This window comes from Aquarana catesbeiana, linkage group LG04 (assembly GCF_042186555.1).
Source record: "Aquarana catesbeiana isolate 2022-GZ linkage group LG04, ASM4218655v1, whole genome shotgun sequence".
Lineage (NCBI taxonomy): Eukaryota > Metazoa > Chordata > Amphibia > Anura > Ranidae > Aquarana > Aquarana catesbeiana.
The window spans coordinates 137108910-137136778 of record NC_133327.1 but is presented as its reverse complement, the minus strand read 5'-3'; the positions used below and the strand labels follow the sequence as shown (position 1 = coordinate 137136778).

At 42.1% G+C, this 27869-nt stretch overlaps 1 protein-coding gene across 1 annotated transcript in view; it reads right to left on the bottom strand.

The window, feature by feature from the left end:
- The window catches only part of LOC141139518 (uncharacterized), a 199944-nt gene that overhangs the window by 82470 nt on the left and 89605 nt on the right, over window positions 1-27869 (bottom strand). Inside the window, exons 8-10 of the mRNA XM_073625735.1 lie at window positions 27597-27703; window positions 27046-27258; window positions 14477-14552 (exon numbers count right to left, since the gene is read on the bottom strand). Of these exons, the coding sequence (XP_073481836.1) occupies window positions 14477-14552; window positions 27046-27258; window positions 27597-27703 (396 nt within the window). The remainder of the gene's footprint in view (window positions 1-14476; window positions 14553-27045; window positions 27259-27596; window positions 27704-27869) is intronic.

Sequence of the window (27869 nt, the reverse complement as noted above, 5' to 3'; positions counted from 1 at the left end):
CAGCATGAGTGGGGATTTACTAAAACTGGTGAACTCAGAATCTGGTGTAGCTGTGCATGGTAGCCAATCAGCTTCCAACTTCAGCTTGTTCAATTAAGCTTTGACAATAAAATCTGGATGCTGATTGGTTTCTATTCAGTTTTAGTAAATCAACCTTTGTGTAATAGCTGTGCTCTGGTGCTGACCACCACCGTCAGTATTATATTTCTGGCAGGATAAACAGGTATCATTTTGCACTTATCGAACATAACAAAATACTTTATTGGTCTATTTATATGACCAAAAGAGAGCAAATAAGAGAAATTAATTGTAAGGATTTACATGAACTTAAACACGTTAGATTCCTGATAGGCAGCTGGGGAGCTGCAAAAAAGCTTTGGTAAGAAGCAGAGTTTAGTTTCACTGTAATCTACTTAAAAAAGAGCCCTTGTGTCTTGAAAGCTTGCTATGATTTCCCCTATAATTTAACATCAAAGGTAAGAGTTACATTCGATTCTTAAACCTACAACTTTTTCAACAAAGGACAAAAATGCAGAATGCAAATAAATTGATTAATACATCACATTATATAGAGTTAAAAATGACTAAACCACTAAGCTGGCTATGCGGACAGGCCTAAGAAAGTGTTATAAGTAATGGAGATATTGAAGCCAAGTAATGGCTGCTTGGATAGGTTTTAGAAAGAAAGCCAACAGGAAATCAAACAAAATTATAGAATATAGGTTTGAAGGTGAAAACGCCAGGAACAATTTTGAGCTTATGTTCAAACATGTATAAATATTTAAGATTATGTTTAAAATGTATAATTTCTTGTCTGTATAATAACAATCATGGCTGTTACTTCATTTATTTTAGTGTCTGAGCTGAAACTAAAAGGTGTTATGTATGTTGTCTGTACACAGGCCAGAGTCCAATAACACAAAATCCAAGTTTGCAGGGAAATTCCAGTTCAAAATTCAGACCAATAGTCAAGACAGATGGCAAATGTCATATACAAAAATCACATGAAAGACTCACAAAAAAAGCAGTTACTGTATTTATCAGCGTATAACACGCACTTTTCCCCCCTAAAAATCAGGGGGAAATCATGGGTGTGTGTGATGCCGCATACACATGAATGGACTTCTCGTCGGATTGAACGCCGAAGGACTTTGACGGAGTTCCGACAAAACGGACTTGCCTACACATGATCCCACCAAAGTCCGATCATATCAAATGTGATGACGTAGGACCGGACTAGAAAACAAAGTTCAATAGCCAGTAGCCAATAGCTGCCCTTGCGTCGTTTTCGGTCTGTTGGACTAGCATACAGACAAACCTTTTTTTCGATAGGAATCGAGTCCGTTGGAAAGATTTCAAACATGTTCTATTTCTAAGGTCCGTCAGATTTTTCGACAGAAAAGGTCAGATGAAGCCCACACATGATCGGAAAGTCCAACGGATTCGTTCCGTCTGACCTTTTCTGCCGGAAAGTCCAGTCGTGTGTACGCGGCATTATACGCCAATCCCTGCTGCCTCGGAGTGGAAGGAGGGGACGAGTGCCACTGGATTACACAGCCGCGATCTCCTGTATATCTGGCGCTCAGTCACACACAGTCCCACCCCCCTGGCCCAGCATTGGACCACTGTTCTGTCCATCATATGAGCCTGGCGGGACTATGACTGACTGAGCGCCGGATACACAGGATCTGTGTAATCCAGCACTGGCGCTGCTGCAATCGTCGGCAAAGGCGAGTCTGCAGATGGATACTAAACAGGCTGCAGTGATGGGCATGTTAGAGGCTGCAGATGGGCACTAAACAGAATGCAATAATGGGCACATTAGAAGCTGCAGATGTGTACTAAACAGGCTGCAATGATGGGCATGCTGGAGGCTGCAGATGGGCACTAAACAGGCTGCAATAATGGGCATATTAGAGGATGCAGATGGGCATAGATCAGGCTGCATTGATGGGCACTGGTGAGGCTGCAGATGGGCACTGATAAGGCTTCATTGATGGGCACTGACCCTTATTTTAAAATTTAAGGTTTTTTCCTGAAACTTCCTTTTTAAAGTTATGGTGCCTGCTATACGCCAGTGCATGTTATACGCTGATAAATATATGTTATGTAAGACATCATTGGTAGTGGGTCCATGTAGTCATCCATTATTCATCAGTGATAATGTGTGTGTGTGGGGGGGGGGGGGGGGGTTCACTGAATCTCACTGATTCGCTCACTGACATTTTAGCCTTTCAAAATGCATGCATTTTTACCCTTTTTATAAAGAATTTTCATGTGTGAATTTTTACATGTGTTTTCCAGGCAGAGATGGTACTTCATGTACTAAAATGCACGTATGATGCATAAATTGTGTGTTTGTCATACATTTGCATTTACCACTTTGGCAGATGTGTTCAAACCAGAGAAAGTTCAGCAACATGCTGCTTGCGCACTGAACGAAAATGCAGGGATGTGACAAGTTCCAATGACTATAATGGCACAGATCTCATAATGCATTTTGTGTGCATTTAACTACACCAACCACAAAGAACCAAGAAAAAAAAGAGTAATAAATAATAGATTTGTCATGCAAGAATAAAATTTTTATTCCACTGAGTGAGCCAAATCCTCCTTCATGTGTTCTTTACACACTCCAGACATGGCAGCTCACAGTGGGAGGGTTTCAGCAGCAGAGGCAGTGCTATCAATTCAAAAAACAATGGAAAGGGCTGAGTGAGGCCAGCAGTTATTGAAAAGCTACAGGTTGTGAATTTTCAGTGACAATTCTAAAATCCACACCCCATGCAATGTTTCTCTTCCCACTGTAGTCCAAGCAGACAGAGTCTACATAAGGGTGATAATGCTGCTCTAAATGTAGGAGCAGTGCAGCAGCTTAGTAATCCCATGTGGCCCGCGGCGCCCTCTGATGTGGCCCTCCACCTCCTGCTCTGGGATGGCAGGTGGACAAGCCCAGATCGCGGGTTTCCCGGCCTGCCATTTCTGAGCATCAGTGTGATGAACGGAGACGGCGCTAGAGGAAGCAGAGCCGATACTTCCTGTATCACGCCAGCTCCTGTCACAGTACAGAGTATACAGACAAAGTACATTTGGTATCACTCTGCCTGTGACAGGAGCCAGCGTGAAACAGAAAGCATCGGCTCTGCTCTCTACTGCAGCCGCATACTTCCTCCAGTGCCAGTTCCTGTCACACTGATGCTCGGGGATGGCGGATTGGGTACCAGCCGCCAGTGGTAACAGCCAGCGGTACCCGCCAGAAGTAACAGCCAGCGGTACCCACCAGCAGTACCAGCCAGTGGTACCTGCCAGCAGTACCAGCCAGCGGTACCCGCCAGCAGTATCCACCAGCAGTACCCCCCAGCAGTACCAGCCAGCAGGACCCACCAGCAGGACCCGTCAGCAGAACCCGCCAGTAGGACCCACCAGCAGTTGGGGTGCAGGTAAACCTCAGTACATCAGTGTGAAAACAGCCTTAGGCCCCTTTTACACGGTTGGTCCGTTTGGGTAATACTGTCCATTTTTCAAACAGACTCTACATTCACCTCTATAGAGCAGCAGATGTAAACAGACTTGTGTCCGTTTACACATGCCGATCTCGAATCTGATCCGCTTCAAAAAACAGAAGGGTATCTGTCCCTTTCTGTCTGGGCGAATAGGACTGGAGGGCCCATAGAGTAGAGCGGTCTGTGTCTGCTCTGCATATGCAGAGTGGACACAGACCTGTCAGCCGCCAGCTACGCTCATTGTGGCCCAGGTCCAATTACCAAGTTGCTACAGTGCCCCTCGCTCTTCAAAAGGTTGGGCACCCTTGCATTAGGGAGCTGTTTGGAGTGGACTTCACTGGCAGGGTCAAAAGGTATTTGTGAGACTTTTGGAAAACTAAGGGGAAATTAAGGTGCAGATGCACATACAATGAAATGCCACAGCACACATTTGAGGGAGGGCATTGCTCTACTTTAACAAAAACAAAAAACCGTCAACAAAAGGGTTAAGCAAATTAGTCCGAAAATAAATACAAATAAATTGCTTGGACATTTACCCGAAAACACCTGAAAGGGGCATATTTATAAAGCAGTGAATTTGACATTAGCCAAACAATTACTGTAGGTGTATGATCCTGCTCAATACATTTTAATATACAGTAAATATTTCAATCATTGTAATTGAAAACAGCTGCACCAGAAGCAGCCACTTTAGTGAATATTTGGTGAATGGCACATTCACTGCTTTATAAACATGCAACTTTACCCATCAATTTACCAGTGTTCCAAAATAGTTACATTCAAGGCATGCCATGAATCATAAGGCCCCTTTCACACTGGGGCGGGAGGTGCATCGGCGGTAAAGCGCCGCTATTATTAGCGGCGCTTTACTGTCATTTTAGTGGCGGTATTCGGCCGCTAGCAGGTCGGTTTTACCCCCCGCTAGCGGCCGAGAAAGGGTTAAAAACCACCGCAAAGCGCCTGTGCAGAGGCGCTTTGCCGGCGGTATAGCCGCGCTGCCCCATTGATTTCAATGGGCAGGAGCCAGGAAGGAGCGGTGAAGGAGCGGTGTATACACCGCTCCGAAGATGCTGCTAGCAGCGGTACTTTTTTTCCCGTCCTGCTAGCGCACCGCTCCAGTGTGAAAGCCTTCAAGCTTTCACACTGGAGACACAGCAGCGGCTGTTTCGGGTCAGTTTGCAGATGCTATTTTTAGCGCAATAGCGCCTGCAAACCGCCCAGTGTGAAAGGGGTCTAACTGTCACAGTTGCCTGTGCTCTCAATTGAACTGTCAAGCCATCAAATGGTTGATGTCATAACTGATCACATGTGCAGCACCATAACAACTGCGGATCAAACAGAGGATAAGATGGCAACTTTCTTTGCTGTAGGGGATTGGAGGGTTTATCTCCACTTTAAGTGTTTATTTTATTTATTTTTTAAGCAGTCATTTTTTAAAATGAATTATTTATTTATAAAGAATCACAGTAAGATACAAAAGTCAGCAGCAGGAAGAAACCATACATTTTTCCATAAGACACAAGTGGAAGTTCCCCCCACCCTCTTTCCCCAGCAGTCTTATGGAACAAACACATCACAGGTCCCAGAAAGCTGCAGGACCATTCAGATAGCAACGTGGCAGCTCATGCTCGCTGCAAGCAATCACAGCCATCTACCCACAGTTACTATGCCAACACTGGGGACCGAATCCTGGTGAAGAAACTGGCCGGGTGATGACAGTGCTGGATCCCTGGACAGGTAAGTGTCTAATTATTAAAAGTCAGCAGCTACAGTTTTTGTAGCTGCTGACTTTTAATTTTTTGAAAGGTGACTGAAGAAACAGTTTAATGAACTCTAATAAACAGATTCTATGGTAAATACAAAAATTCTATTGTTGCATTATGTGTTTATGTGAAATCTCCATTAATAGCTGTAAAATATTTTAATTAGGAATATATATCATTTAGCTTGTATCTATGCAGGCCGGAAGATAGTATCTTCACAAATATCTGTGAGAAGACCAGACAAGACAGGGCCCAGGCCTTTGTGCACAAACAATGGGATTCAAACCTCATTGTTTTACACAAACTCACTTCAAATGATCCTATGCTGGGATATGCAATAAAGGGAGGCCAATATTTACCGTATTTATCGGCGTATAACACGCACCGGCGTATAACACGCACCTCAATTTAGGAGGGAATTTTAAGGAAAAAAAACTTTTAGGAGGGAAGTTGAAGGGAAAAAAACTTACATTTAAATGCCCATCATTGCAGCCTTCTCAGTGCAGCCTTGTCAGTGCAGCCATGTCAGTGCAGCCTTGCTAGTGCAGCCTTGCCAGTGCAGCCATGTCAGTGCAGCCTTGCCAGTGCAGCCATGTCAGTGCAGCCTTGCTAGTGCAGCCATGTCAGTGCAGCCATGTCAGTGCAGCCTTGTCAGTGCAGCCTTGCTAGTGCAGCCATGTCAGTGCAACCATGTCAGTGCAGCCATGTCAGTGCAGCCTTCCCCAGTGTCCAGTCCAGCCTTGCCCCAGTCCAGCCTTGCCCCAGTGCAGTCTTGCTGAAGCCTCTGAGCTTCAAAATCGCCGACCGCAATTTGAAAATGGCGCCGCCGGCGCCGAAATACACAGAGCCGGTCCTCGGCTCTTCTCGGCGGCTCTCGTTTACTTTCGGTTCCACTCGGACGGTGAGCGGAGCTATCCGAAACTAGCCGAGTATACTCGGCTAGGTTCGGGCGGCGCTCGAGTGAAACCGAAAGCCGCCGAGAAGAGCCGAGGACTGGCACTGTGTATTTCGGCGCCGGCGGCGCCATTTTCAAATCGCGGTCAGCGATTTTTTCGTTCTGACAGGTCAGGATCGCAGGGGATTGGCATATAACACGCACCCGCGATTTTCCCCTGATTTTAAGGGGAAAAAAGTGCGTGTTATACGCCGATAAATACGGTAATTTCCCGGGAAAATTCAAGTCAATCTCTGGAACACAAGGATTTGCATTAAAGGGGGCTGACTTAGGCAAAGTGGGAAGCTAACCAATCAGAAGTCACTCCATGCCAACCAATGAGGCATTGGCCTGTATTGATATACACAGACTAGATGAGAGGAATCTCTCTCTTTATGGTAGAGCAGCCATCAGAATGGGACCTTGGTGAGAAACGAGTAATTATGGGAGAGGTCTGCCCTTTTACTTGTAACTAAATATGTTTGTAGATTAATGTCTTAAGGAATATACTCTGTATTCCTTCATGTAATTCTCTTATTTTAACCTAATATTTTCTTCCTTGGTGTAGACTATAGATAGATTTTTGTGTATTAGATAGACTTTCAACTACTTACCAATAAATATTGTTATTGTGTTAAAGCTTTCACTCTTGATCAAAGAACTCTCATTTAACCCACATCATATGTTTAAGATATTAAATCTTAAATATAATAAACAGGTAACACTATTTTCTTTTTCCTTCCTTTAGGGACACGTGATTTAGAGACAACTGGGATGTCCAAAAGCAGTCCAGCTAAGGGGTGGCATTCTGGTAAATCGTTTGCCTTATGCTGAAAAACCAAAGAAGCACTCACAGATATAGTGGAGCAAGCTTCAACAGAAGAGTGGAACTTAATCCTTAAGAACAAAATTTTGAACATTGATCGGTCTGAGCCACCATAAAGCTACAGGCTATTCTTCTGTTCTTAAAGTGGTACTTATTTTCTAGTAGGAGCCAATATGGTTTCTTTAAGCCTGGGAGTTATGGCAGTGGCTCGTTGCTTCTCCAGAACAAATTAATCCCGTAGGGATTTGAGGGACTCTTCATCAGATACTGTCTCTTCAGAAGGCTCAAAAGCTGCTGTAGCTGCAGGTATGACAATGATTCTGGGCAAGAAGGCATTGAAGTACTTCTACAGAATCAGCATTCAGAGTTAGCAATCAAATTTGCAACTTGACCCATAAAATGTCCTACTCCCTCATGTAGTGCAGTCAATTAGGAAATGTGAGCATAAGCCATAAGCTGAGATATATTATGCAAGGCATCTGTCATATAGAGGCAAAGGGATTCAAAGGGTCTATGGTTGGGGAGATTTTGTCTCTGGAGGTGGTCACAAAAGTTCCATAACTGGAAGTTTTAAAACCAAGCACCTGGACAAGAGGAAGTGATCATATGTGTTAGAGGCTTCAGATAACCAGGACCCATGGCCCTCATGACAGATGAGGGATTTGAAATATGATATGACATGAAACAGAAATATGTGATGTAGTGTATCCCTGGAGGGATCTCATGATTTCCCATGTCATGGGTGCATGAGGGATAATATGTGCACTGTACTGTAATAGGGTATCCCAGACTTTACATAGTGAGTTCATAATGGGTTCTGGAGTTAGGGCTGATGTTGGAGAAATAGTCATAGCAAAGGACATAAAGGAGATGTAGTTTACTCCTTTTTTAAGAATATCCACAGTTTGCATGGTTCATGGTGGAAACGGTCAGAATAGCTAACTTGTAATATAATTCTAAATGTGGCAGACTGGAACCTCCTTGTTGTTTGCATTCATTAGATTATCATATTTCACATGTGCAGGAGATTGTGTCCAAATGTATCTGAATGTGAGTTAGGGACCTTAGATTGTAAGCTCCTTGAGGGTAGGGACTGATGTGAATGTACAATATATATGTAAAGCGCTGCGTAAATTGACGGCGCTATACAAGTACCTGAAATAAATAAATAAAAATAAACCAATGTCCTGACAAAGTGGCACACTGCCTGGAATAGTACAAAAAGTGGAGAAGTAGGTCTTATAGAGGGACATCCTACTTAGCCAGTTGTTTGCTTGACAAGGCTGTCAGTTTTTGCTGGGTTTGTTATAGCAACTAGAAGATAATAAATCAAAAAATCTCTTCTAAATACTTTAGAAATTGTGGTCCAGAAGATTCTATGGTACACATTTGGTGGTGTGCCCCAAAATATGGAAATTTTGGATCAAAATATTCAGATTTATACATGGAATTACCAAAATATATATTAATAAATACCCAGTGATTGTTCTCTTTCAAAAAAAATTATATGAGCTTACCTAAACACATCAAACGCTTAATTTCCTATATTATCCTAGCCACTAAAGTAACCATTACACGTTGTTGGAATCAACCTGGAATAACGTTTGATTTTGTCATACAAAAATTTAATTGGGTCATGATTAATGATAAATTGGCTTGCATGTTACACAATAGCCCGGCTTTTTTTTGACAAAACGTGACAACCTTGGATACAATATTCATCTATGAATATTGGGAACTGATAAAGAAAAAAACTGTCCTTATCTTACCCACATCTTTCTTTCTTATCTTTCTTTTATTTTATTTGTTACTCTTTTACTTGTTCGATACCTTCGGTATGGTATATCTTATGTTCTTAGCAATATCTTATATATAGTATGTTCAGAAAAGACAATAAGTCATTTTTAAATAAAATTGCAATTTTTAGATAATTTATATCCCAGTTGGCATCTAACCCATCGGAGACCTTCTCCCTGGATAGAATTAATTTCTCCTACAAAAATGGGTTCTTACCCATAACCGACCTCTACTGACCCTAGATAGAGTGGAATTCAGATCACAAAACATGAATCTGATGATATTTAAGTCTTACTAATATACTATTGTAGTTTTGATACATGTTGTGGATCCATATACAATGTTTTTGTTTTTTTTATGTTTACTATGTATTACTTGGAGCATGAGCGCCTAAGCATCTGTGTGTGCTATATTCTTTGTTCTTACTTTTACAATTTTAATTAAAAAATATCAAGAACAAAGAAGGGACACATCATCTTTATCCATTCTTTTTTTATTAAACTGCAGACTGTCAGAAGGGAATCGTGTGTTTAATGTTTTTTTTGCAAAAAGAAAAGAAAGAAAAAAAATTATATAATATATATCAGTTTATAAATTTGTTACCACTAAGGGAAAAATAACATAAAACGTACCCTTTATGATTACCCTATGTACCACCTGGTGTTATACCATAGGTTGCAACTTTATTATTATATTTATTTAAAATGTATCTCTTTAGTCACTTTCTATTTAGGTTTCATACACGTTTTGGTAAAGCCATCATGTGGCTCACCTGAATTAGCCTGACTAATGGGTCACCCAGGCAGCCTTCACCTGGAATGAGATGTGGGCTCTGAGTGACCTAATCTCACACAGCAGAGCCCTATTCACTCACTACTTCAGATTTATAGCTGTTTTATGAAGTGTCTGCAAGTGACCACGTTAACAGAAAATCCCTGGAGAGTAATGATGGAAAGTGTCAGTCAAAGAAAATAATCAGAGTGTGTAAAAACCGTGTTCTCTAAATACTGTTTTCAAGAGCCCTTCGGGGAATTTTACGTGGAGTACAGCTCACAGTTCATGCTTCATGAGGTGACTGTGCAGCAACTCTATTTCATTACATAGATAAAATAATCTTTCTACAAGGGGTTTACAAAACACCTGCAGGAGTTCCATGGGGGTGAAGTTTAATGTCATAGTGTAAAGTAAAAACACCAGATATTACCAGACATTGTACAATATATTTTCACATGTATGCTTAAATTAAATTCCAACAAAAACTACAAAGATTAACTTTAATGTACCTATAGTCTTCTCACGCTGCTCCAACTTTAAAGGGTTAGTGTATCTTTACCAAAAAACTGTCAATGCAGGTAAATGGTGCATATAGATAAAAACAAGTGATTGTAAGTGCTTTATTATTTTATTAACACCTTCCCGCCCAGCCTGTAGTCAAATGACGGCCGGGTGGAAGCGCGGTTATCCTGGGTGGAAGTCATATGACATCCTCCCCAGAACGCGCCTTGCACACGCACCACGTGCCACACTGCAGTGCAATCTGTCACCTGCTGTGTCCACCGGACACAGCAGATGAAAGATTTGTGTACCGGCCCTCTGCCGATACTATGTGATCGCTGTGACTATTCACAGCAGATCACATGACAATTGTACACAATGGATGACTTTCATTCATGCCATTCATTGTGTACTATCGTGTTGATCTCTATGATTGACAAACAAAGATTTGGGGGGGACACCCTAAAAAATGCATTAAAGATGGTGCAGCCATAAGACCATACAGACAGAACAAAAGATTACAGCGCGCACATACAGAAATTACATTTCTGTAACTTTCTTAACTCCTGCAAGGCTATTTAAAACACCTGAACATATTCAGAAAATATGGGGATTTAGTTACACCATATGGCCATATAGTGCTAAGCCCACTACTACGACAAAGTACCCCAATATCAGTGGGTCCTACGCTATCCATAGAATGGAAGATCCTGCTTCTCTGAACCATGGGAGAAATACACTCTATATGGGAGAGCTAAAGAACTCCTCCTATAACGCAGGTGGATACTAATAAGAGGTAATGATGGAGGGGTGGGGTGCCCCAGCCAAGAAGCAGGATTCTCCATTCTATGGATAGCGTAGGACCCACTGATGTTGGGATATTTTGACGTAGTAGTGGGCTTAGCACTATATGGCCATATGGTGTAACTAAATCCCCATATTTTCTGAATATGTTCAGGTGTTTTAAATAGCAGGAGTAAAATGTCATTTTTGCATGTGTGCGCTGTAATCTTTTATTCGATCTCTGTGATTGGTAACAATGATCATATGGTAAAGACAGAGCCAATCACAGCCCATCTGTACCATGTGATTAGCTGTGGCCAATCACAATAGTAAACACTGAAATAATAGTTTTCATTCAGAAAAAAAAATGGTTGCTTATAACAGTGAAATTCACTGTTATAAGCAATCATAATGTGTAAAAAGAAAAAACCTGATCACCTCCCCAGAGTAGTACAGTGTTACTATGGTAACACTGTATTGCTCTGGTCACAGTATATAAAAAACAAAAATGTAAAAAAGAAAAAAAAAAATAATAAAATAAACAAAATTGAAAAAAAATCACCAGTCAGTGCCCCTGATCACCGCCACACCAGTTATATGATGATGCTGTACTGCACTGGTGACAGCATGTAAAAAAAAAAAAAAATTGTAAAGGAAACTATTATATTATATCTCTTCATTTTCCAAAAAACTACAACTTCAAAAAACTCGCCATGGCTCCTACTAAATATCTTGGACTGTCGACTTTCCGAAAAGGGGTCATTTGGGGGTTATTTGTACTGTCCTGGCATTTTTGGGCCTCAAGAAATGAGATAGGCTGTCAGTACATCAGGACTGATCGATTTTCAGATATACTGTATATACCATATTTTGTAGACTCTATAACTTTCCTAAAGACTAAATAATATACACTGATTTGGATTATTTTCACCAAAGAAATGTAGCAGAATACACTTTGGTCTAAATTTATGAAGAAAGATTTTTGATTTGCAACATTTTATAACAGAAACAAAGAAAACCCCATTTTCTTTCAAAATGTTCAGTCTTTTTTCATTTATTTAGCAAAAAATAAAACACCTAGTGGTGATTAAATTCCACCAAAAGAAAGCTCTATTTGTGTGAAAAAAAATTATAAAACTTTCATATGGGTACAGTGTTGCATGACCATGTAATTGTCAAAGTGCAAAGACGCTGAAAGCTAAAAATTGGCCTGGACAGAGAGGAGGTGAAAGTGCCCAATATTAAAGTGGTTAAAATAAAAAAAACATGCTATATGTACCTGCTCTGTGCAATGGTTTATCACAGAGCAGCCCAGATCCTCCTCTTCTCTAAAGCCCCATACACACGATAGGACTTTGTACAAACTTTCCCTTGGATTTTTGTACAAAGGGCGTTGGCCAGAAGTTTGTCTTGCATACAGACGACAGGACTTTTCCAGCCAACTTTCACCAAATCACGTGGTTTTTCAGCTCTTTACCACCACCCCTTGGTCACCTTCTGTATTGTTGTCTGATACTGTGTCAATCTCGCCACTTTTATTGGCGAGATTGACACCTTGCGAGCCGGGTTCACACTGGTGCAGGGATCTGACTTGGATCCCCGCCAATGCCAGGCACTGTGTTTGGTATGAATCTTGAGGGGGAACTCCACGCCAAATTTTAAATAAAAAACCGGCATGGGTTCCCCTCCAGGGGCATACCAGGCCCTTAGATCTGGTATGGATTTTAAGGGGAACCCCCTACGCCGAAAAAACAGCGTGGGGGTCCCCCCCAATCCATACCAGACCCTTATCTGAGCACGCAGCCCGGCCGGTCAGGAAAGGGGGTGGGGATGAGCGAGCGCCCCCCCTCCTGAGCCTTACCAGGCCGCATGCCCTCAACATGGGGGGTGGGTGCTTTGGGGGAGGGGGAGCCCTGCAGCCCCCCCACCCCAAAGCACCTTGTCCCCATGTTGATGAGGACAAGGGCCTCTTGTCGACAACCCTGGCCGTTGGTTGTCGGGGTCTGCGGGCAGGGGGCTTATCGGAATCCAGGAGCCCCCTTTAATAAAGGGGCCCCCAGATCCTGGACGACCACCCTATGTGAATGAGTATGGGGTACATGGTACCCCTACCCATTCACCTAGGGAAAAAAGTGTCGATAAAAAAACACACTACACAGGTTTTAAAAGTAATTTATTAGGCAGGTCCAGGGGTCTTCTTCGGACTCCGGGGGTCTTCTTCCGTCTTCGGGGGTCTTCTTTCGACTTCGGGGGTCTCTCAGGCCTCTTCTCCTTCTCTCCGGTGTCGTCTCCGCGCTCTCTGGTTCTTCTTCCTTCTGCCAGGCTCCTCCACTATCTTCTGCTCTTTTGCCGCTCTTTTGGTAGCGGAGGAGCTCGGACATCTGGATCTTCTTCCCTCTTCTCTTCCAGAGATGTTGACACAACGCTCTCTCCGGCTGTAATGCTGTCTGTGCGCTCTGCTATGATTTATATAGGCGGTGACCCCGCCCCCCTATGACATCACAGTCCCGGGGCATGCTGGGACTGTGAGGTCATAAGGGGGCATGGTCATAGGATGATATGATGCGCATCTAGAGTATGCTGTCCAGTTCTGGGCACCAGTCCTCAGGAAGGATGTACTGGAAGTGAAGCGAGTACAAAGAAGGGCAACAAATCTAATAAAGGGTCTGGAGGATATTAGTTATGAGTACAGGTTACGAGCACTGAACTTATTCTCTCTGGAGAAGAGATGCTTGAAAGGGGATATGATTTTAATTTACAAATACTGTACTGGTGACCCCACAATAGGGATAAAACTTTTTCGTGGAAGGGAGTGTAATAAGACACGTGGCCACTCATTAAAATGAGAAGAAAAGAGGTTTAACCTTAAACTACGTAGAGGGTTCTTTACCGTAAGAGCGGCAAGGATGTGGAATTCCCTTCCACGGTTGGTGGTCTCAGCAGGGGGCATCGATAGTTTCAAAAAACTATTACATAAGCACCTGAATGACCACAACATACAGGGATATACAATGTTTGACTTGATGGACTTGTGTCTTTTTTCAACCTCACCTACTATGTAACTATGTAATGCGCATCATTCCCCCCCCCCCCGGCACTCCTACCCTCTGCTGAATGCCCCCATAGCAAGCTGCTTGCTCTGGGGGCACTTTTGCTTGCTCGCTCCTGGCCCCCGCTTTGTGGTGAGGTAACCCTTTAAAGCTAATCTCCGGTGACATATAAAAGACTCTAATTATTGCAGTTCACCAATTAAATGTAATTTTATTTAATGCAAGCATTTAGTATCTTTATTCAATTTGGTATCAGCCTTACAGTCCCTGTGTAGAAGAACTCAGACTAGGAAAGAGAGATGCAGCACAGGGAGCCAGTCAGTTCTGCTGCAGTGCTCATGTGCTAACAAGGGCCATGTTGATAGGAGGAGAGAGCAGAGTGACAGCTACATGAGCTTATCGGTGTGCTGCTTCTCCTTTTACTGACCACTCACAGGCTGGGGAAGTGACAAGGTCTGTAAGTGTTATATACAGCAGAGAAAGGCTATTTTCTGATAAACATGAAATTAGTCTTAAACAACATACTATTTTATCAGTTAACTCACCAATTTTTGCTTCTCCTTCTCTAGCTTACTGTTCTCCTCTTTTAGCTTGTCAACTTTAAGTGACAACTCTGTCAATCTGAGGGAAGAAATTTCAAAGTATTATAATCATTCATGTAATAAACAATCTGAGATTACTGTAAAACAAAGAATGGGGTTTAATTGTTTTATTTAACCCGGCAGCCACAGCTAGCTGCTCACACCAGTCAAAAACAGCAGTAAGAATCAGTAAATTTCTGTCACTGCCATTAGCACCATGGAAAAACGTACATGCAAATATAGCCTTAGTCTGTCATTTTTGAACTTTTTTTTAACAAAGCCTTCCAACAAAAGTGTCATTCAGAGGGTTGAGACAAACCATTTCACACTGTCAGGTACTTACAAAAATCAGCTTTTATTAATGTATTTAAGACCTAATAAAGGCTTAAAAAATTCAGAAAAAGTAAAACCTTGCTGCAATTGCTTGAAAAGTGTTTGATGGAATTCAGCTTTCATTAATTAGTGAAGTCCATCTAAATCTGCTTGTGCATCTAAAGCCTTGTACGCACGATGAGATTATCGGATTAATGATCGTCCGTTTTTTGTTGCATGCTAGCCTCATATTGAAAATGAACAGGTTAACTAAAGTTAACGAAAAAATCTCGTACAACAGAATACAACTTCCTAAGTAATGTAATGTGTTACAATACGTATTGTAATGTATTCTTTCATTTCTGAGCATGCGTCGTCTTGGTCTGCCGATTTTTTTCAGACGAATACCGTACTGATTAAACGAAAATCGTACAATCTGGTATCGTACGAGAAAAAAAATTTGTGCTTGTTCCTTAGGATATTGTGGAATGAACTGTCATGATTGGCTCTCTGGAAACTGTGTACTAATGAACAGATTATCGTAAATCACTCCAAAAGCGATTTTTGGCATCTCATTTTCTGATTGTGTGTACTAGGCATTACGCTACCCTCTCCCCAGATTGACAATGCTGCTGTCCAAAGGTGTCTCTGTAGCTCTTCCATCTAGAGTAGAGACACCCTAAGACAAGAAGTATTTTACTTTGTGGATCATCAGGCTAAAATCAAGCCTTAAAAAGTAAACATTTATCATAATTAAAGTAGAACTAAAGGCAAAACTTTTTCCTGACGCCACCATGGCACCATACTAATGATAGGCTCCGCCTTTCTTCCACTCCCTCAGGACCAATGAATAGCATAAATGAAAGCTTAGGTAGGCCCCACCCCATTCTTTTTTCCCTCATACCTCCACGCACCAGTGAAAAGTAAGCAGTTCTGTGTCCCCACCTCTGCCTCCGGGCAGTATCCGTCTAGGTTAAGCCTCTCCCAGTGCGAAGTCCCAGCGTCAGGCTGCTAAATGCGCCAGAGTAGCTTGGGAGCCCCTTCTGTGGGTCTTGATGGGGCCCTGCAGTGTTAGGAACAAAATCTGCCTTTAAAATCAGTGACTGCAGCGTTTGTGGGATTTGGAGGGGCCAGCTATGCGTCCCTTCTTTACCTTTCCCATGTCTCCTGTTATATCTCTCACTTCCTGCACCTTCTGTTTCCTTTCCTCCTTCAGTGGCTCATTTCTAGGCACATTACCCTCCCAAAAAGCTGGATCTTTGTTCTTTTCTGTCTAAGCATACCTTTAGGGCGAGCGCGGCCGCCCAGCTCTGTTTTTCTAGGCTTAACGCGCGCAGTGACATCATTGGATTGCGCCGCCTCGTGCATGCGCACTGGCCGGCTGGGAGAACGGGCTCCATTTTGGTTGTGGGCAAATTATGCCCTTTTCCAATAGTGGAGAGGAAAGTCCAGGAAAGAGACTTTCTCTCTCTCCAGAGATAGTTTAGTGGCCTCGATAGGTATAGGTGAACGAGTGTTGGCTGGACTCTTAAAAATAGCTCCAGCATGTATTTCCTTTTTTTCCGGTCCCTCCACAGAGACACTTCCCACTGGCGCCCCTGCTGCCTGCTGTAGTTATAGCACAGATATGTCTCTGTGTGTATGTATAGGTATGTGGGCAAGTGTATATATAGGCACTCATGATCACTTCAGTGGATTCCTCACTATTCCTCCACCGGACCATTTTCTCCCCCGCAGAGCTGCCAAATCCACCGCAACAACGGGCAGGCTGCTACAATAATTACAGACACTTCAGACTCAAGGGGGAGTTGTCGTGGTCCCATTCACAGGAGAAATTGCAGGTTTCCTACCCAGCCCTGTTGGTAATTCACAGGGGTCGGGGGTTAGCATCCACTTGCAGCAGATGGCTGGAGGCTATCGCTAAATCGTCAGGATTCCTATCCTTACATCCCAAACTTTTTTCTTTTCCTTTTCTTTCCAAAATAAGTAAGTTTGGCGACAGGTTAGACGAATCTCCACTTTATCAGCCTACCTTTTAGCCTATAAATATCTCTAAGAATGTTCACAAAGGTCTCAGTTCCATGTCAGTTCCACTCAGAAAACAGGGTCTCCAGGTTCTCCCCTACCCAGGCATCATTCCTCTTCTATCCAGGGGACTGGAACAATTGCTGCCACACCAACAGGTTCTCATATATACCCCTCAGAGATATGACTGAGTTATCAACTTTCAAAAAAAAAAAAAGAGAAAGGGGAAGAAAAGCCATTTTTTTGCAATCCAACAGTTAAAGTGCCTGTGGGGGCTCTACTAGTTCCTCTGTTTTGCTTCCATCAGAGAAGGGCGGTGACAGTCAGGAAGAGAATTTTGAGGACAGATACCTCTACTTCTTGGATGACTTCTCAGTGTCTCAGCCTTTTGGGCGCAATGTTGTCATACATACCGATGATTCCTTGGGTGCATGGGCACCTGTGCCAGTTTCAACTACAATGGAGGAAAGAGGATATGGCACAGTTATTAACAGTGTCACGCAGTATGTATAGCGTTCTGCGGTGAGGGAAAGACCTTGAGGATGTCACAAACTGTTAGAACCATTGGACTGGATCATTGTTACGAATCATATCGGCAAGACAGCCTGGAAGGCGCACACTGCGAGGGACTATCATTCAAGGCAAGCAGAGATTCCCAGCCAAGGAGAGTAGTCTCAAAAGCGCTGGAAGTTCGAACAGCCTTACTTATCACTTTGGCCTTGCTACACAGAATCAAGGGAAGACCAGTCATCTTGCGCATGAGCAACAGGACAGCAATTGCTTATATTCGGCTCCAAGGAGGAACTTGCGGAAATATGCTATTGAGAGATGTAAAAGCCATAACATCTGGGTCGGAAGATCACCAGCAAATTCCGGAAGCAGTTAACCTTCTAGTGGACTTGAATACACAGACAGACTGTCCATCATGCAAACTTGCCAGAGCACGAGTAGGAAGCTGGTCCACAGGTAGCCTGCCACAGACAGACTTTTCTGCTTCTCACAGCAATTACCAGCTTAAGAAGTTGTCTGACTCGGGTTTCCGCACCTAAAGGCAGAGAGGACAGAGGCTGAATTTGTCCATGAAACTGCAATCAAGCCTACAGTATATACATCACCCCCAACTTCTCTCGTAATTAAAATCCTCTTAAAGCTATCAAGAATGAACATTGTAGTCACAACCACTCCTCCATTCTGACCATGGGAGTCTTGGTTCTTCCTGGCCATTCACTTCAGAATACAGAAGCCGGAGCACATGCGCAAACCGGAGATGCAAGCATGGCGGATGGAAGGGGAAGCCGGAGAACCTAGCTTGCTCCAAAGTTGCTCCAGAGTGATCTCTACTTTGTGGTGTGCGAAAATGCACTCTACTAGCAACTTCTATGCCAAGATCTGGAACAAGTTTGCCTTTTTCTTTTTGGTATGGCAAGATATTGATCCTACTGCGCCTCCGGTGGCAGCTGTTCTGGACTTCTTGTAGGCCAGATTAGACATGAGCCTTACCCTATACTCTTTTGAGGTTGCAGGTGTCGGCTATGCCGGCAATAACAAGGTTTAAATTGGCCGAAGGTCCTTTAGATTGCACAAATTTTGAAGATAGTCATGAGGATTTGTCAACCGCAAAAGAGAATCGTTCACAGTAAAGTCTATCGATGTTCCTGGTGTTTATATCAGTTCGACCATTTACTCCAACAGAGCAGTGTTCAGTTTAAGACATCGCTTACTAAGCAGTATCTAGCGCAAAAACTTCAAACAAAAGTCTGTTTGAGTTTCAAGCTCTTAGAGCTTCAAGAAAGCATATTGCTTTCGTTACAGGAGTAGAGTTGCATCCTGTAAATCATCTTGTATCAGAGGTAGCGACAGCTCTGCATCTAACAATCATCTGTCCATTGCCTACCTTTCAAGATGCTCATGCAAGAAAATCACACAAATTGGTCATTCCCAGAACCTGAAAGAGCTTTCTATCCACAATTGCTCTTTTCAGATCATATGAAAAGTGTTTCATTGTTCCATCTGGAATTCATCAGGCAAGAGAGGTTACCTCCTGGACTCTAGCAGGCTTGGTTGGGCAGATGGGCGATGGGTCGTGAGCCTTCTTCAGTGGCAGGATGCATACTCTTCCAGAGTGGTTGAGGCCTCATAGGCAGCCCAGTTGAAAGCATCTATGGAATCAATCTGCAGGAAAGTGTCATGGTCTTCCCAGCATACCTTTTCAACCTGTACAGAGTAGATCTGGGTGCCTTGTCATCAGTAGGCTCCGAAGGAACGACTGTTCAGTCTTCTGTCTCATTTTAATTTTAAAAATTGGTTTGTCAAGTAGAACCCACATTGTCAACTAGTTTTCAATCACTAGTATGCTGCCATGGTGGCAAATACTTACCGTAAATTTTCTTTCCTGGCGCCAATCCATGGGAGAATACAGACCCACCCTTGTGCGTTTCGGTATCTAGCTAATTACGAAGAATGGGGTGGGGTCTAACTAAGCTTTTATTTATGCTATTCATTGGTCCTGAGGGAGTGGAAGAAAGGTGGAGCCTATCACTAGTATGCTGCCATGGATTGGCATCAGGAAAAGAAAATTACGGTAAGTATTTGATACAATTTTCATTTTGGAGAAAGTAAGGGAGACCTATAACCCCTGTCATTTTTTTTTACCAATATCTATGTCCAATTCAGGAGATTTCCCTTCACTTCCTGTTCCATAGCCAAAACAGGAAGTGAGAGGAAACCTACCCAAAGTGAGGGGATCTTTGGCTTTCACCAGGGTCACCAGAGACTAGTGTCCCCATTGGTAGCCTTCCCCTCTATTACCGTTTTGGGGATAGCCAAAAATGGGGGATTTTTTTAAACTTTCGGTGATGACGTTAAATGTGACAAATAGAGAGGGTAAATCTCCCTAATGGGGCCATATACAACAATAAAAACCTGGCAGGTGTTCTAATCCCTTTCTACTCTACCTACAACTAAAGCAAGATTTGACATCATATCACATGATCAGACTTACCTACCAAACTTAGTTGTTTAGTAATGCATCTTGTTTACTGCCTCTTCAATTAAGCACAGGATCTTTTTTTTGTGTTTTCTGTCTACACATCGTTTTCTGTGGTTGCTGTCAATAGCAGTGTGTCGCTGGAGCTACTGCAGCATGAGGCCCCCCTTTCCTCACCTTAAGGCTATACATCCTCATGCTCTGGATGTATGTGTGCTCTGAGGAGAACTTGCGATTTGCCTACTTTCCTTTGAGTGAGAGTATAGCCCATGAGTGAATCCTAGCCCATACTTTCCATCTATAACAATGCCAAATACGAAGAAAGTGTATTCTAATAAACAAAGAGAGAGAGCGAAGACAGATGAAGAAAGGTATATACAACAATTATAGGTGGAATACTTGGAAATAATGCTGTGTGCTGGAGCATATACTTGGTAAATATATTCTACTTGAGACTGATCTTTATTAAAAGGAGAGTTTAACGCCACTTTAAAGTGTATCTATGTATCTTATTTTGGATTGTCACACATTAATATTGCTTGCATTGATATTGTAATGTTGATGTCATAAAATCCAAGTGTATGATGTGACTCCAAAGCTCGGTTCACATATGTCCAGGCCACTGTTTCACATATGTCCAGCCCGGACATACGTGAACCATCTCCAAAGAAAGCCGGTTCAGTTCACATGTCATGCGAGTTGGATGCAGTTCAAAATGCATCCAATTCGCATATATGTGAACTAAGCCTTAAAGTGGTTGTAAATCTCTCACATGAAAAATGAACAAAGCATATCCTTCTTTAGCATGTACTTGCCTTAGTCCAAAGAACAAATGGTATTTGCATGAGTGGGGAGGGGGATGGGTAAAGGGGTTTCAGCACACAGTCTGGGATTGACAGCCTCAGCTGTGTATGTTTCCCTAGGAGATTGTGTAGGGAACGGGGTCTCCCTTCCCTCCTTTTAGGTCTCGGATTATACTCAGCGCTCTTCTCTGAGCTTGTGCAGAGTGTGACATCAGATCCCCACCCCCTGCCTCTGGAAGTTCAGAGATGCTGTTTAAATTCTAGACATTAAACAAATGTAGAGAAGAGGTGGCTGCTGATAAACAAGTACAACTTATTGCTGTAAATAATAACATTTGTTTCATTTTTGTGTATTACCTGAAGCCAGTCACTTCACTAGGTAAGTGTGTTTACAACCACTTTAAAGAAGAACAGCACTTTTTGGACCCAACCTGAGATAACAATTAACCTTCTGGGTGCCCAATATTGCCTAAGGGCAATATATAAAAAAAGGTCCTGTTTGTTCCCTGTCATACCCCTGCAGGTCTAAGCCAGTATACAAAAATGTATGCCCCATGTCACAACAGATGCTTCCTTGATCTACCTACTAAATATTGGTAAGGTGTTGGAAGGTGACATCATCCCAATATATAGTCATATCTAGAAAACCCTCTTTATGTAGGACTATCTAGGCACATTGCAATTGCAATTTTCTCAGCCTGTGCCTATATAGTCCTACATAAAGAGCACATAAAGAGCTAGATATGACCTTAATCGACCCAATGCTATGTAATGAAGAAAGTTACATATGTGGGCACAGACACAAACGTTTTCAGGGTGCCAGGTCTTGAAAAGCAAAGGTAACATAGTTAACTGATTGCATTTAGTGATTTTAGCAGCTCCTCTTTTGACAACAATATCGAACTTTTCCATGGGACTAGATTTTTCTTTTAACTAGAGACATCAAATGTTCTAAATAATGTGTGTAAAAAGTTCAACTAATGATCATGAAAATAGACACTACTGCTTTCCCTGGACACAGCAACATCACTGAGAAACAATGCAATGTTCATATATAAAACTGCTGAGACAGCAGTTACAGGAGCACCAGAGGCTTTAACCTCCAAATGATTTGGCTTTAAGTGCAAGTGAGAGAAGGAAAATCTGACAGAAGAAACAAATTAAGGGTCCTAAGAGATTATTCATAATCTGTACTCATAATTAACATGTTTATGTTAACTATGACCAATAAAGCACCTAAGACAGTATTAACCTCCTCCGACTAAAGTGTCTACATCGACTTTGTAAACAAATGATTGGGTGACGTACAGGCTACAGTTCAAGGTAATGAATCACACACACTGCTAACACCATTTCTTGGATTCCGGGTGTTGTCTACAAATATCAGACAAAGGAATCTATTTATTCTGATCATAAGAAACGTATCAAGCCTTCCTGTTTCTTTCTGTTTGCGTTTTCAGCCTCTCAAGAAGGTCAGAAGGTTATTGCCAATCCGGCTACTTATACAGGATAATACTTCCGATCCTGACAAACTGTTTCCAGCTTACGGCATCAGAAGTTTTGGCTCAACCATGCCATCAGCACTTCCCATAGCAGTTACTGTAATATTTATCTAAACTTCGTACAGGTGCTACAAGTGTCTGGAACAGGAAAAATAAATCTTGACGGACTTAAAATAAATAGTGTTTACATATAGTTCTTTTGCTTGTATTAAAGCTGAACTCCAGGCACAGAAACTCAAATCTGAATATATTTCTCAAAAATCCCCCCCCCCAAAAAATTAATTCCACTTTGTGTGCATCAAATGCCTTCACAAACCTTGCTATAATTTTGTAAAAGCAGCAGTGACAGCATTAGGGACCTGGCAGGCCTACCCACTACAGGCTGCCTTCAGAAAACTACATTAGGGGGTGGAGACAAGACCAGTCACCCTACACAAGTAGAGAGAGCAGCAGTGACGGGTCTTTATTACAGGAAGCTCCTTCACAGAGGCAAACTTCCACACTAGATTACTGGACAGATCTGGAATAAATACACAGAGCACACCATAATTCAAGTTAAAATATATACAGTGCTGTGAAAAAGTATTTGCCCCCTTCCTGATTTTTTGCATATTTGTCACACTTAAATGATTCAAATCATCAAACAAATGTTAATATTATACAAAGATAACTCAAGTTAATACAAATTGCAGTTTTTAAATTATGATTTCATTTATTGAGGGAAAAAAGCTGTCCAAACCTGCCTGGCTCTATGTGAAAAAGTAATTGCCCCCCTAAACCTAACAACTGGTTGTGCCACCCTTGGCGGCAAAAACTGCAATCAAACATTTGCGATAACTGGAAATGAGTCTTTCACATCTCTGTGGAGAAATTTTGGCCGACTCTTCTTTGCAGAATTTTTTCATTCAGCCACATTGTAAGGTTTTTCAGCACGAACTGCCTGTTTAAGGTCATGCCACAGCATCTCAATCGGATTTTAAGTCCAGACTTTAACTAAGCCCCTCCAAAACCTTTATTTTGTTTCTTACGAGCCATTCAGAGATGGACTTGCTGGTGTGTTTTCGGATCACTGTCCTGCTGCATAACCCAAGTGTGCTTGAGCTTGAAGTCTGGAACTGATGGTCGAACATTCTCCTTCAGGATTTTCTGGTAGAGAGCAGAATTCATGGTTTCCTCAATGACAGCAAGTCGTCCAGTTCCTGAAGCTGCAAAACAGCCCCAGACCATCACACTTCCACCCCCATGTGTGACTGTTGGTATGATTTTCTTTTTATTAAATGCTGTGTTAGTTTTACATCAGATGTAACGGGATGCACACCTTCCAAAAAACTTCAGCTTTTGTCTCATAAGTCCACAGAATATTTGCCCAAAAGTCTTGGGGATAATCAAGATTTTTTTGGCAAATGTGAGAGGAGCCTGTGTGTTCTTTTTGGTCAGCAGTGGCTTTGGCCTCGGAACTCTCCCATGGACGCCATTTTTGCCTAGTCTCTTTCTTATTGTTAAATCATGAACACTGACCTTACCTGAGGCAAGTGAGACCTGCAGTTCTTTAGATGTTGTTCTGGGTTCTTTTATGACCTCCTGGATGAGTCCTTGTTGTGCTCTTGGAGTAATTTTTTTTGGCCGGCCACTCCTTGGAAGGTTCACCACTGTTCCAAGTTTTCTCCATTTGTGGATAATGGCTCTCACCGTGGTTGGCTGGGGTTCAAAAGCATTAGAAATGGCTTTGTAACCCTTTCCAGACTAATACATGTCATCTACTTTTCTCATCTGTTCTTGAATTTCTTTAGATTGCGGCATGATGTGTTGCTTTTTTAGATCTTTTAGCTTGCTTCACTTTGTAAGACAGCTTCTATTTAAGTGATGTCTTGATTCTACAGGTCTGGCAGTAATCATGCCTGGGTGTGGCAAGTGAAATTTAACTCAGCTTTCCAAACAATTTAATTAATTACAATTAATTCATAATTTAGCAAGGGGGGATTACTTTTTCACATAGGGCCAGGCAGGTTTGGACAGCGATAACCACTTCAGCCCCTGAAGAATTTACCCCCTTCCTGACCAAGCCCTTTAATGCGATATGGCACTGCATCGCTTTAAATGACAATTGCGCGGTCAGGCAACATTGTACCCAAACAAAATTGACGTCCTTTTTCTCCCACAAATAGAGCTTTCTTTTGGTGATATTTGATCACCTCTGCAGTTTTTATTTTTTGCGCTATAAACAAAAAAAAGCGACAATTTTGTAAAAAAAAAAGCAAAATTTTTTACTTTTTGCTATAATAAATATCCTGCAAAAAATAAATTAAAAAAAACTAAATTTCTTCCTCAGTTTAGGCCAATATGTATTCTTCTACATATTTTTGGTAAAAAAAAATAAAAAAAAAAATCGCAATATGCGTATATTGATTGGTTTGAGCAAACGTTATTGCGTCTACAATTTTTTAATTTTTTTTTAGCAATAGCGGCGATCTGCCATTTTTATTGTGACTGCCACATTGCAGCGGACAGATCTGAAACTTTTGACATTATTTTGGGACCACTGACATTTATATAGCAATCAGTGCTACAAAAATGCACTGATTACTGTGTAAATGTAACTGGCAGGGAAGGGGTTAAACACTAGGGGGCGATCAAGGGGTTAAGTGTGTTCCCTCAGTGTGTTCTAACTGTAGGGGGGATGGGATCACTAGAACATGACAGAGATCACTGCTCCCGATCACTGGGAGCAGTAGATCCCTGTCATGTTGCTGGGCAGAACAGGGAAATGCCTTGTTTACATCTCCCCGTTCTACCTCTCCGTGCCACGATCGTGGGCCACCGGCGGACATTGAGTCTGCGGGACCCGTGGCAGTCGCACACCTGCGCCGCGCACACTAGCCGCTGCCGATGTTGTGACGTACGGGTACGTTGTTTTGCGCACCCGTGCCATTCTGCTGACGTATATCGGCGTGAGCCGGTCGGCAAGTGGTTATCTATGTGTAATAATAAAATTTGTTTGATGATCTGAATCATTTAAGTGTGACAAATATGCAAAAAAATAGAAAAATCAAGAAGGGGGCAAATACTTGTTAACACAACTGTATATCTCTTGTATTTGGATAATATTTGCATATCCTGGAGTTCAGCTTTAAATACAGAAATATCGACGTCATTTTACACCCCATAACATAAAAGTGTAAGATTCTTTAATGATTTCGGTTGTTTTGCACAGCAATAAGTGAGTACTTTAGTAAACTTACAGAAAGTGTGATTTTAGATCATTTGTAAAGAAATAAATACAATATATTTTATATAATCCTGTAAAAACAGAGTATTCATCACTTATATAGTGTGTGTGTGTGTGGGGGGGGAGTTATACATCAGAAAGGAAAGGCAAGAGAGGATTCATCTTTCGGATGTGAGGAATATGGCTGGTTGTTATGTCTGTGGTTACTCTTCCAGCTGTCTTTGCTCAAGTTTGTGCAACTTAGAGCCAGAGTTTATTATTATCTGCAACTATGTAACTACATGTTACATGCATGTAGCAATGAGGGATATTATCTTAATAACACATTGCATGACACTTGTGTGGGATGACAAACTCTGGGAATTAATAAAGAGCGTCATAGACAGTATTTAGAATCCCCTTGTGCCTCCATGCAGCAAATGTTTTTGCAGGTGACAGTGCTTGGGGCAAGCACTGCAAGCGGAGGTGCCGAGATGCAATGAGACAGGAGTGTCTATACAGACACACTGTCCTCAGAGCAGCTGAGCTCCCCTCCAGCCACTGCTGCTGTCACACAGACAAAGCTTGATGGCAATGAGACAGAAGTTCCTCATCAGGTCAGCACCCCTTGTGACTGACAGCAGGCAGTGAGTGGATTTCATAGCCAATAGACAGCCTGCTATTGGCTATGAAAAATCCGCCCACTGTCTGCTGCCAATGGCCAAGACAGAATGGATCTGTTTGAGAACTACTCCCTCAGCTTCCCCATCAGACTCTGCTCACTGTCAGCATCACTGGTTGCTAGGAGCCTGTCAACTGTGAAGCCAACAGAGTCCTTGACAATTAGTGACAGGTGGGAAGGGAGAGAAGTGATGGCAAACATGTTGCTCTTCTACAGAGTGTACAGAAACAGACACTTTGCCTGTTTCTGTATGCCAGGTTATAGTTGGTCTTTTCTCCAGTTTCATTAGCTATAAACTGGAGGTATTTTTTTTTTAGTGCAGCCATAGTGCTACATTTCAAAAGTGGTGCTATTAAAAACTACCTGAATATTTCCTAAGTTTCAATAAAGCTACCATAACTGGCTGAAATGATATTTTAGTCTGATGCAGGCCATTTTGAAGGGGCCATATCCCTAGAAAGTGTCACAATTGCTTTACTGAATTCCTGTCACTGTCAGCAGGACAAAATAAAGCAGAGTTCAGGTGTCAGTTTCTCACACCTACATGCATGCCATGTACAGGAGACTTAAAGAAAAGCATTAAAAAGTTAGGCTAGTCCCGCATACAACGATCATTGACTTGTGTAATCAAGCAGCAAGTTAAAGTTCCAATGGGGAAATAAGATAGAGGGATGTTGGAGTGAACAAAGGCTATAGTGTTAATATGGGCTAATGCTACAGTCTGCATTCACTTTAGAGGTATTACGGTGCTAAGCAAAAGAACCATATATGAACATATATCTACTGCAACCAGCTTTAATACATTCCAAGGGGGCTATAAAACATGAGCCCACATCCAAATATACAAGTCCTTGGGTGACTTTGGAGGCAGTGGTCACCAGGGTGCTTGGTTTTGATTCTGTCTGCATTGGAGCCAAAGGGAAAAGCTGACCATTCAAACTGTCTTGCATATATCACATTTCAGTTATTATAATCAGCATATTTATTGAATGACAAAACTGTTATGTGGTGCTACTACCTGGAGTTCTGTTCCACTTTCTCAGCATCCCACTGGCTCTGCATTTGGATCATTTGTCGCACTTTGTCTCGTAGTTGCTGCTCAAGGCGGGCTGTATGAAGGGAAGCCCCAGCAGCATTCTGAGACAGACGCAGGTTGGAGTCTAAATTCAAACAGGCTGTGTGCATGCGCCGTGAACTACGTGAAATTTCGCTCTTCATCTCACCAAGACCCCTGGATGGGAAGAAAAAGCACAATTTATACAATTAATTGTTAGCCCTACAGAAGTGGAGGCAACCATTATTTGGGCTAAAGGAAAGTTCAGGCTAACGGTTCTTTAGGAAATAGTGAAATATTTTCATCTTGTGCCTTAATGTTACCAGTTCCTATTAAACTAATAAACTGTAATTCTATAATTTGGTCCAGCACAGGGAGATATGTGTTTTTGAATGCTATGCTTGGTCACCTATATAGTGCCATATAGATGTCATCTGACTTATTTATGTAGATCTGCTGTCTTACATGCAAATGGTCCAAGTTATGTTCTTGCAAATGTAGGATAAACCCCTCACCTGTCTGCCATAGAGCGAAGATCGAGGAATTGACTACGCAAGGTGGCTGTCTGCCTCCACAGAGTCAGGATACTGTTGTGTTCACTGCTCAGGTAAGACGTATAACTCTACAAAAGACAGAAACATAATTGGAAATAAAACCTAATTTGGTTTACAAAAAATCATATTATTGACATAAATCTGTACATTGATCAATACTGAAAGCTAAAAATGCTGCCATAGATGCAAATAAAAGCTGACATAATGAGGCTGATTTACTAAAGAAGTTGAGAC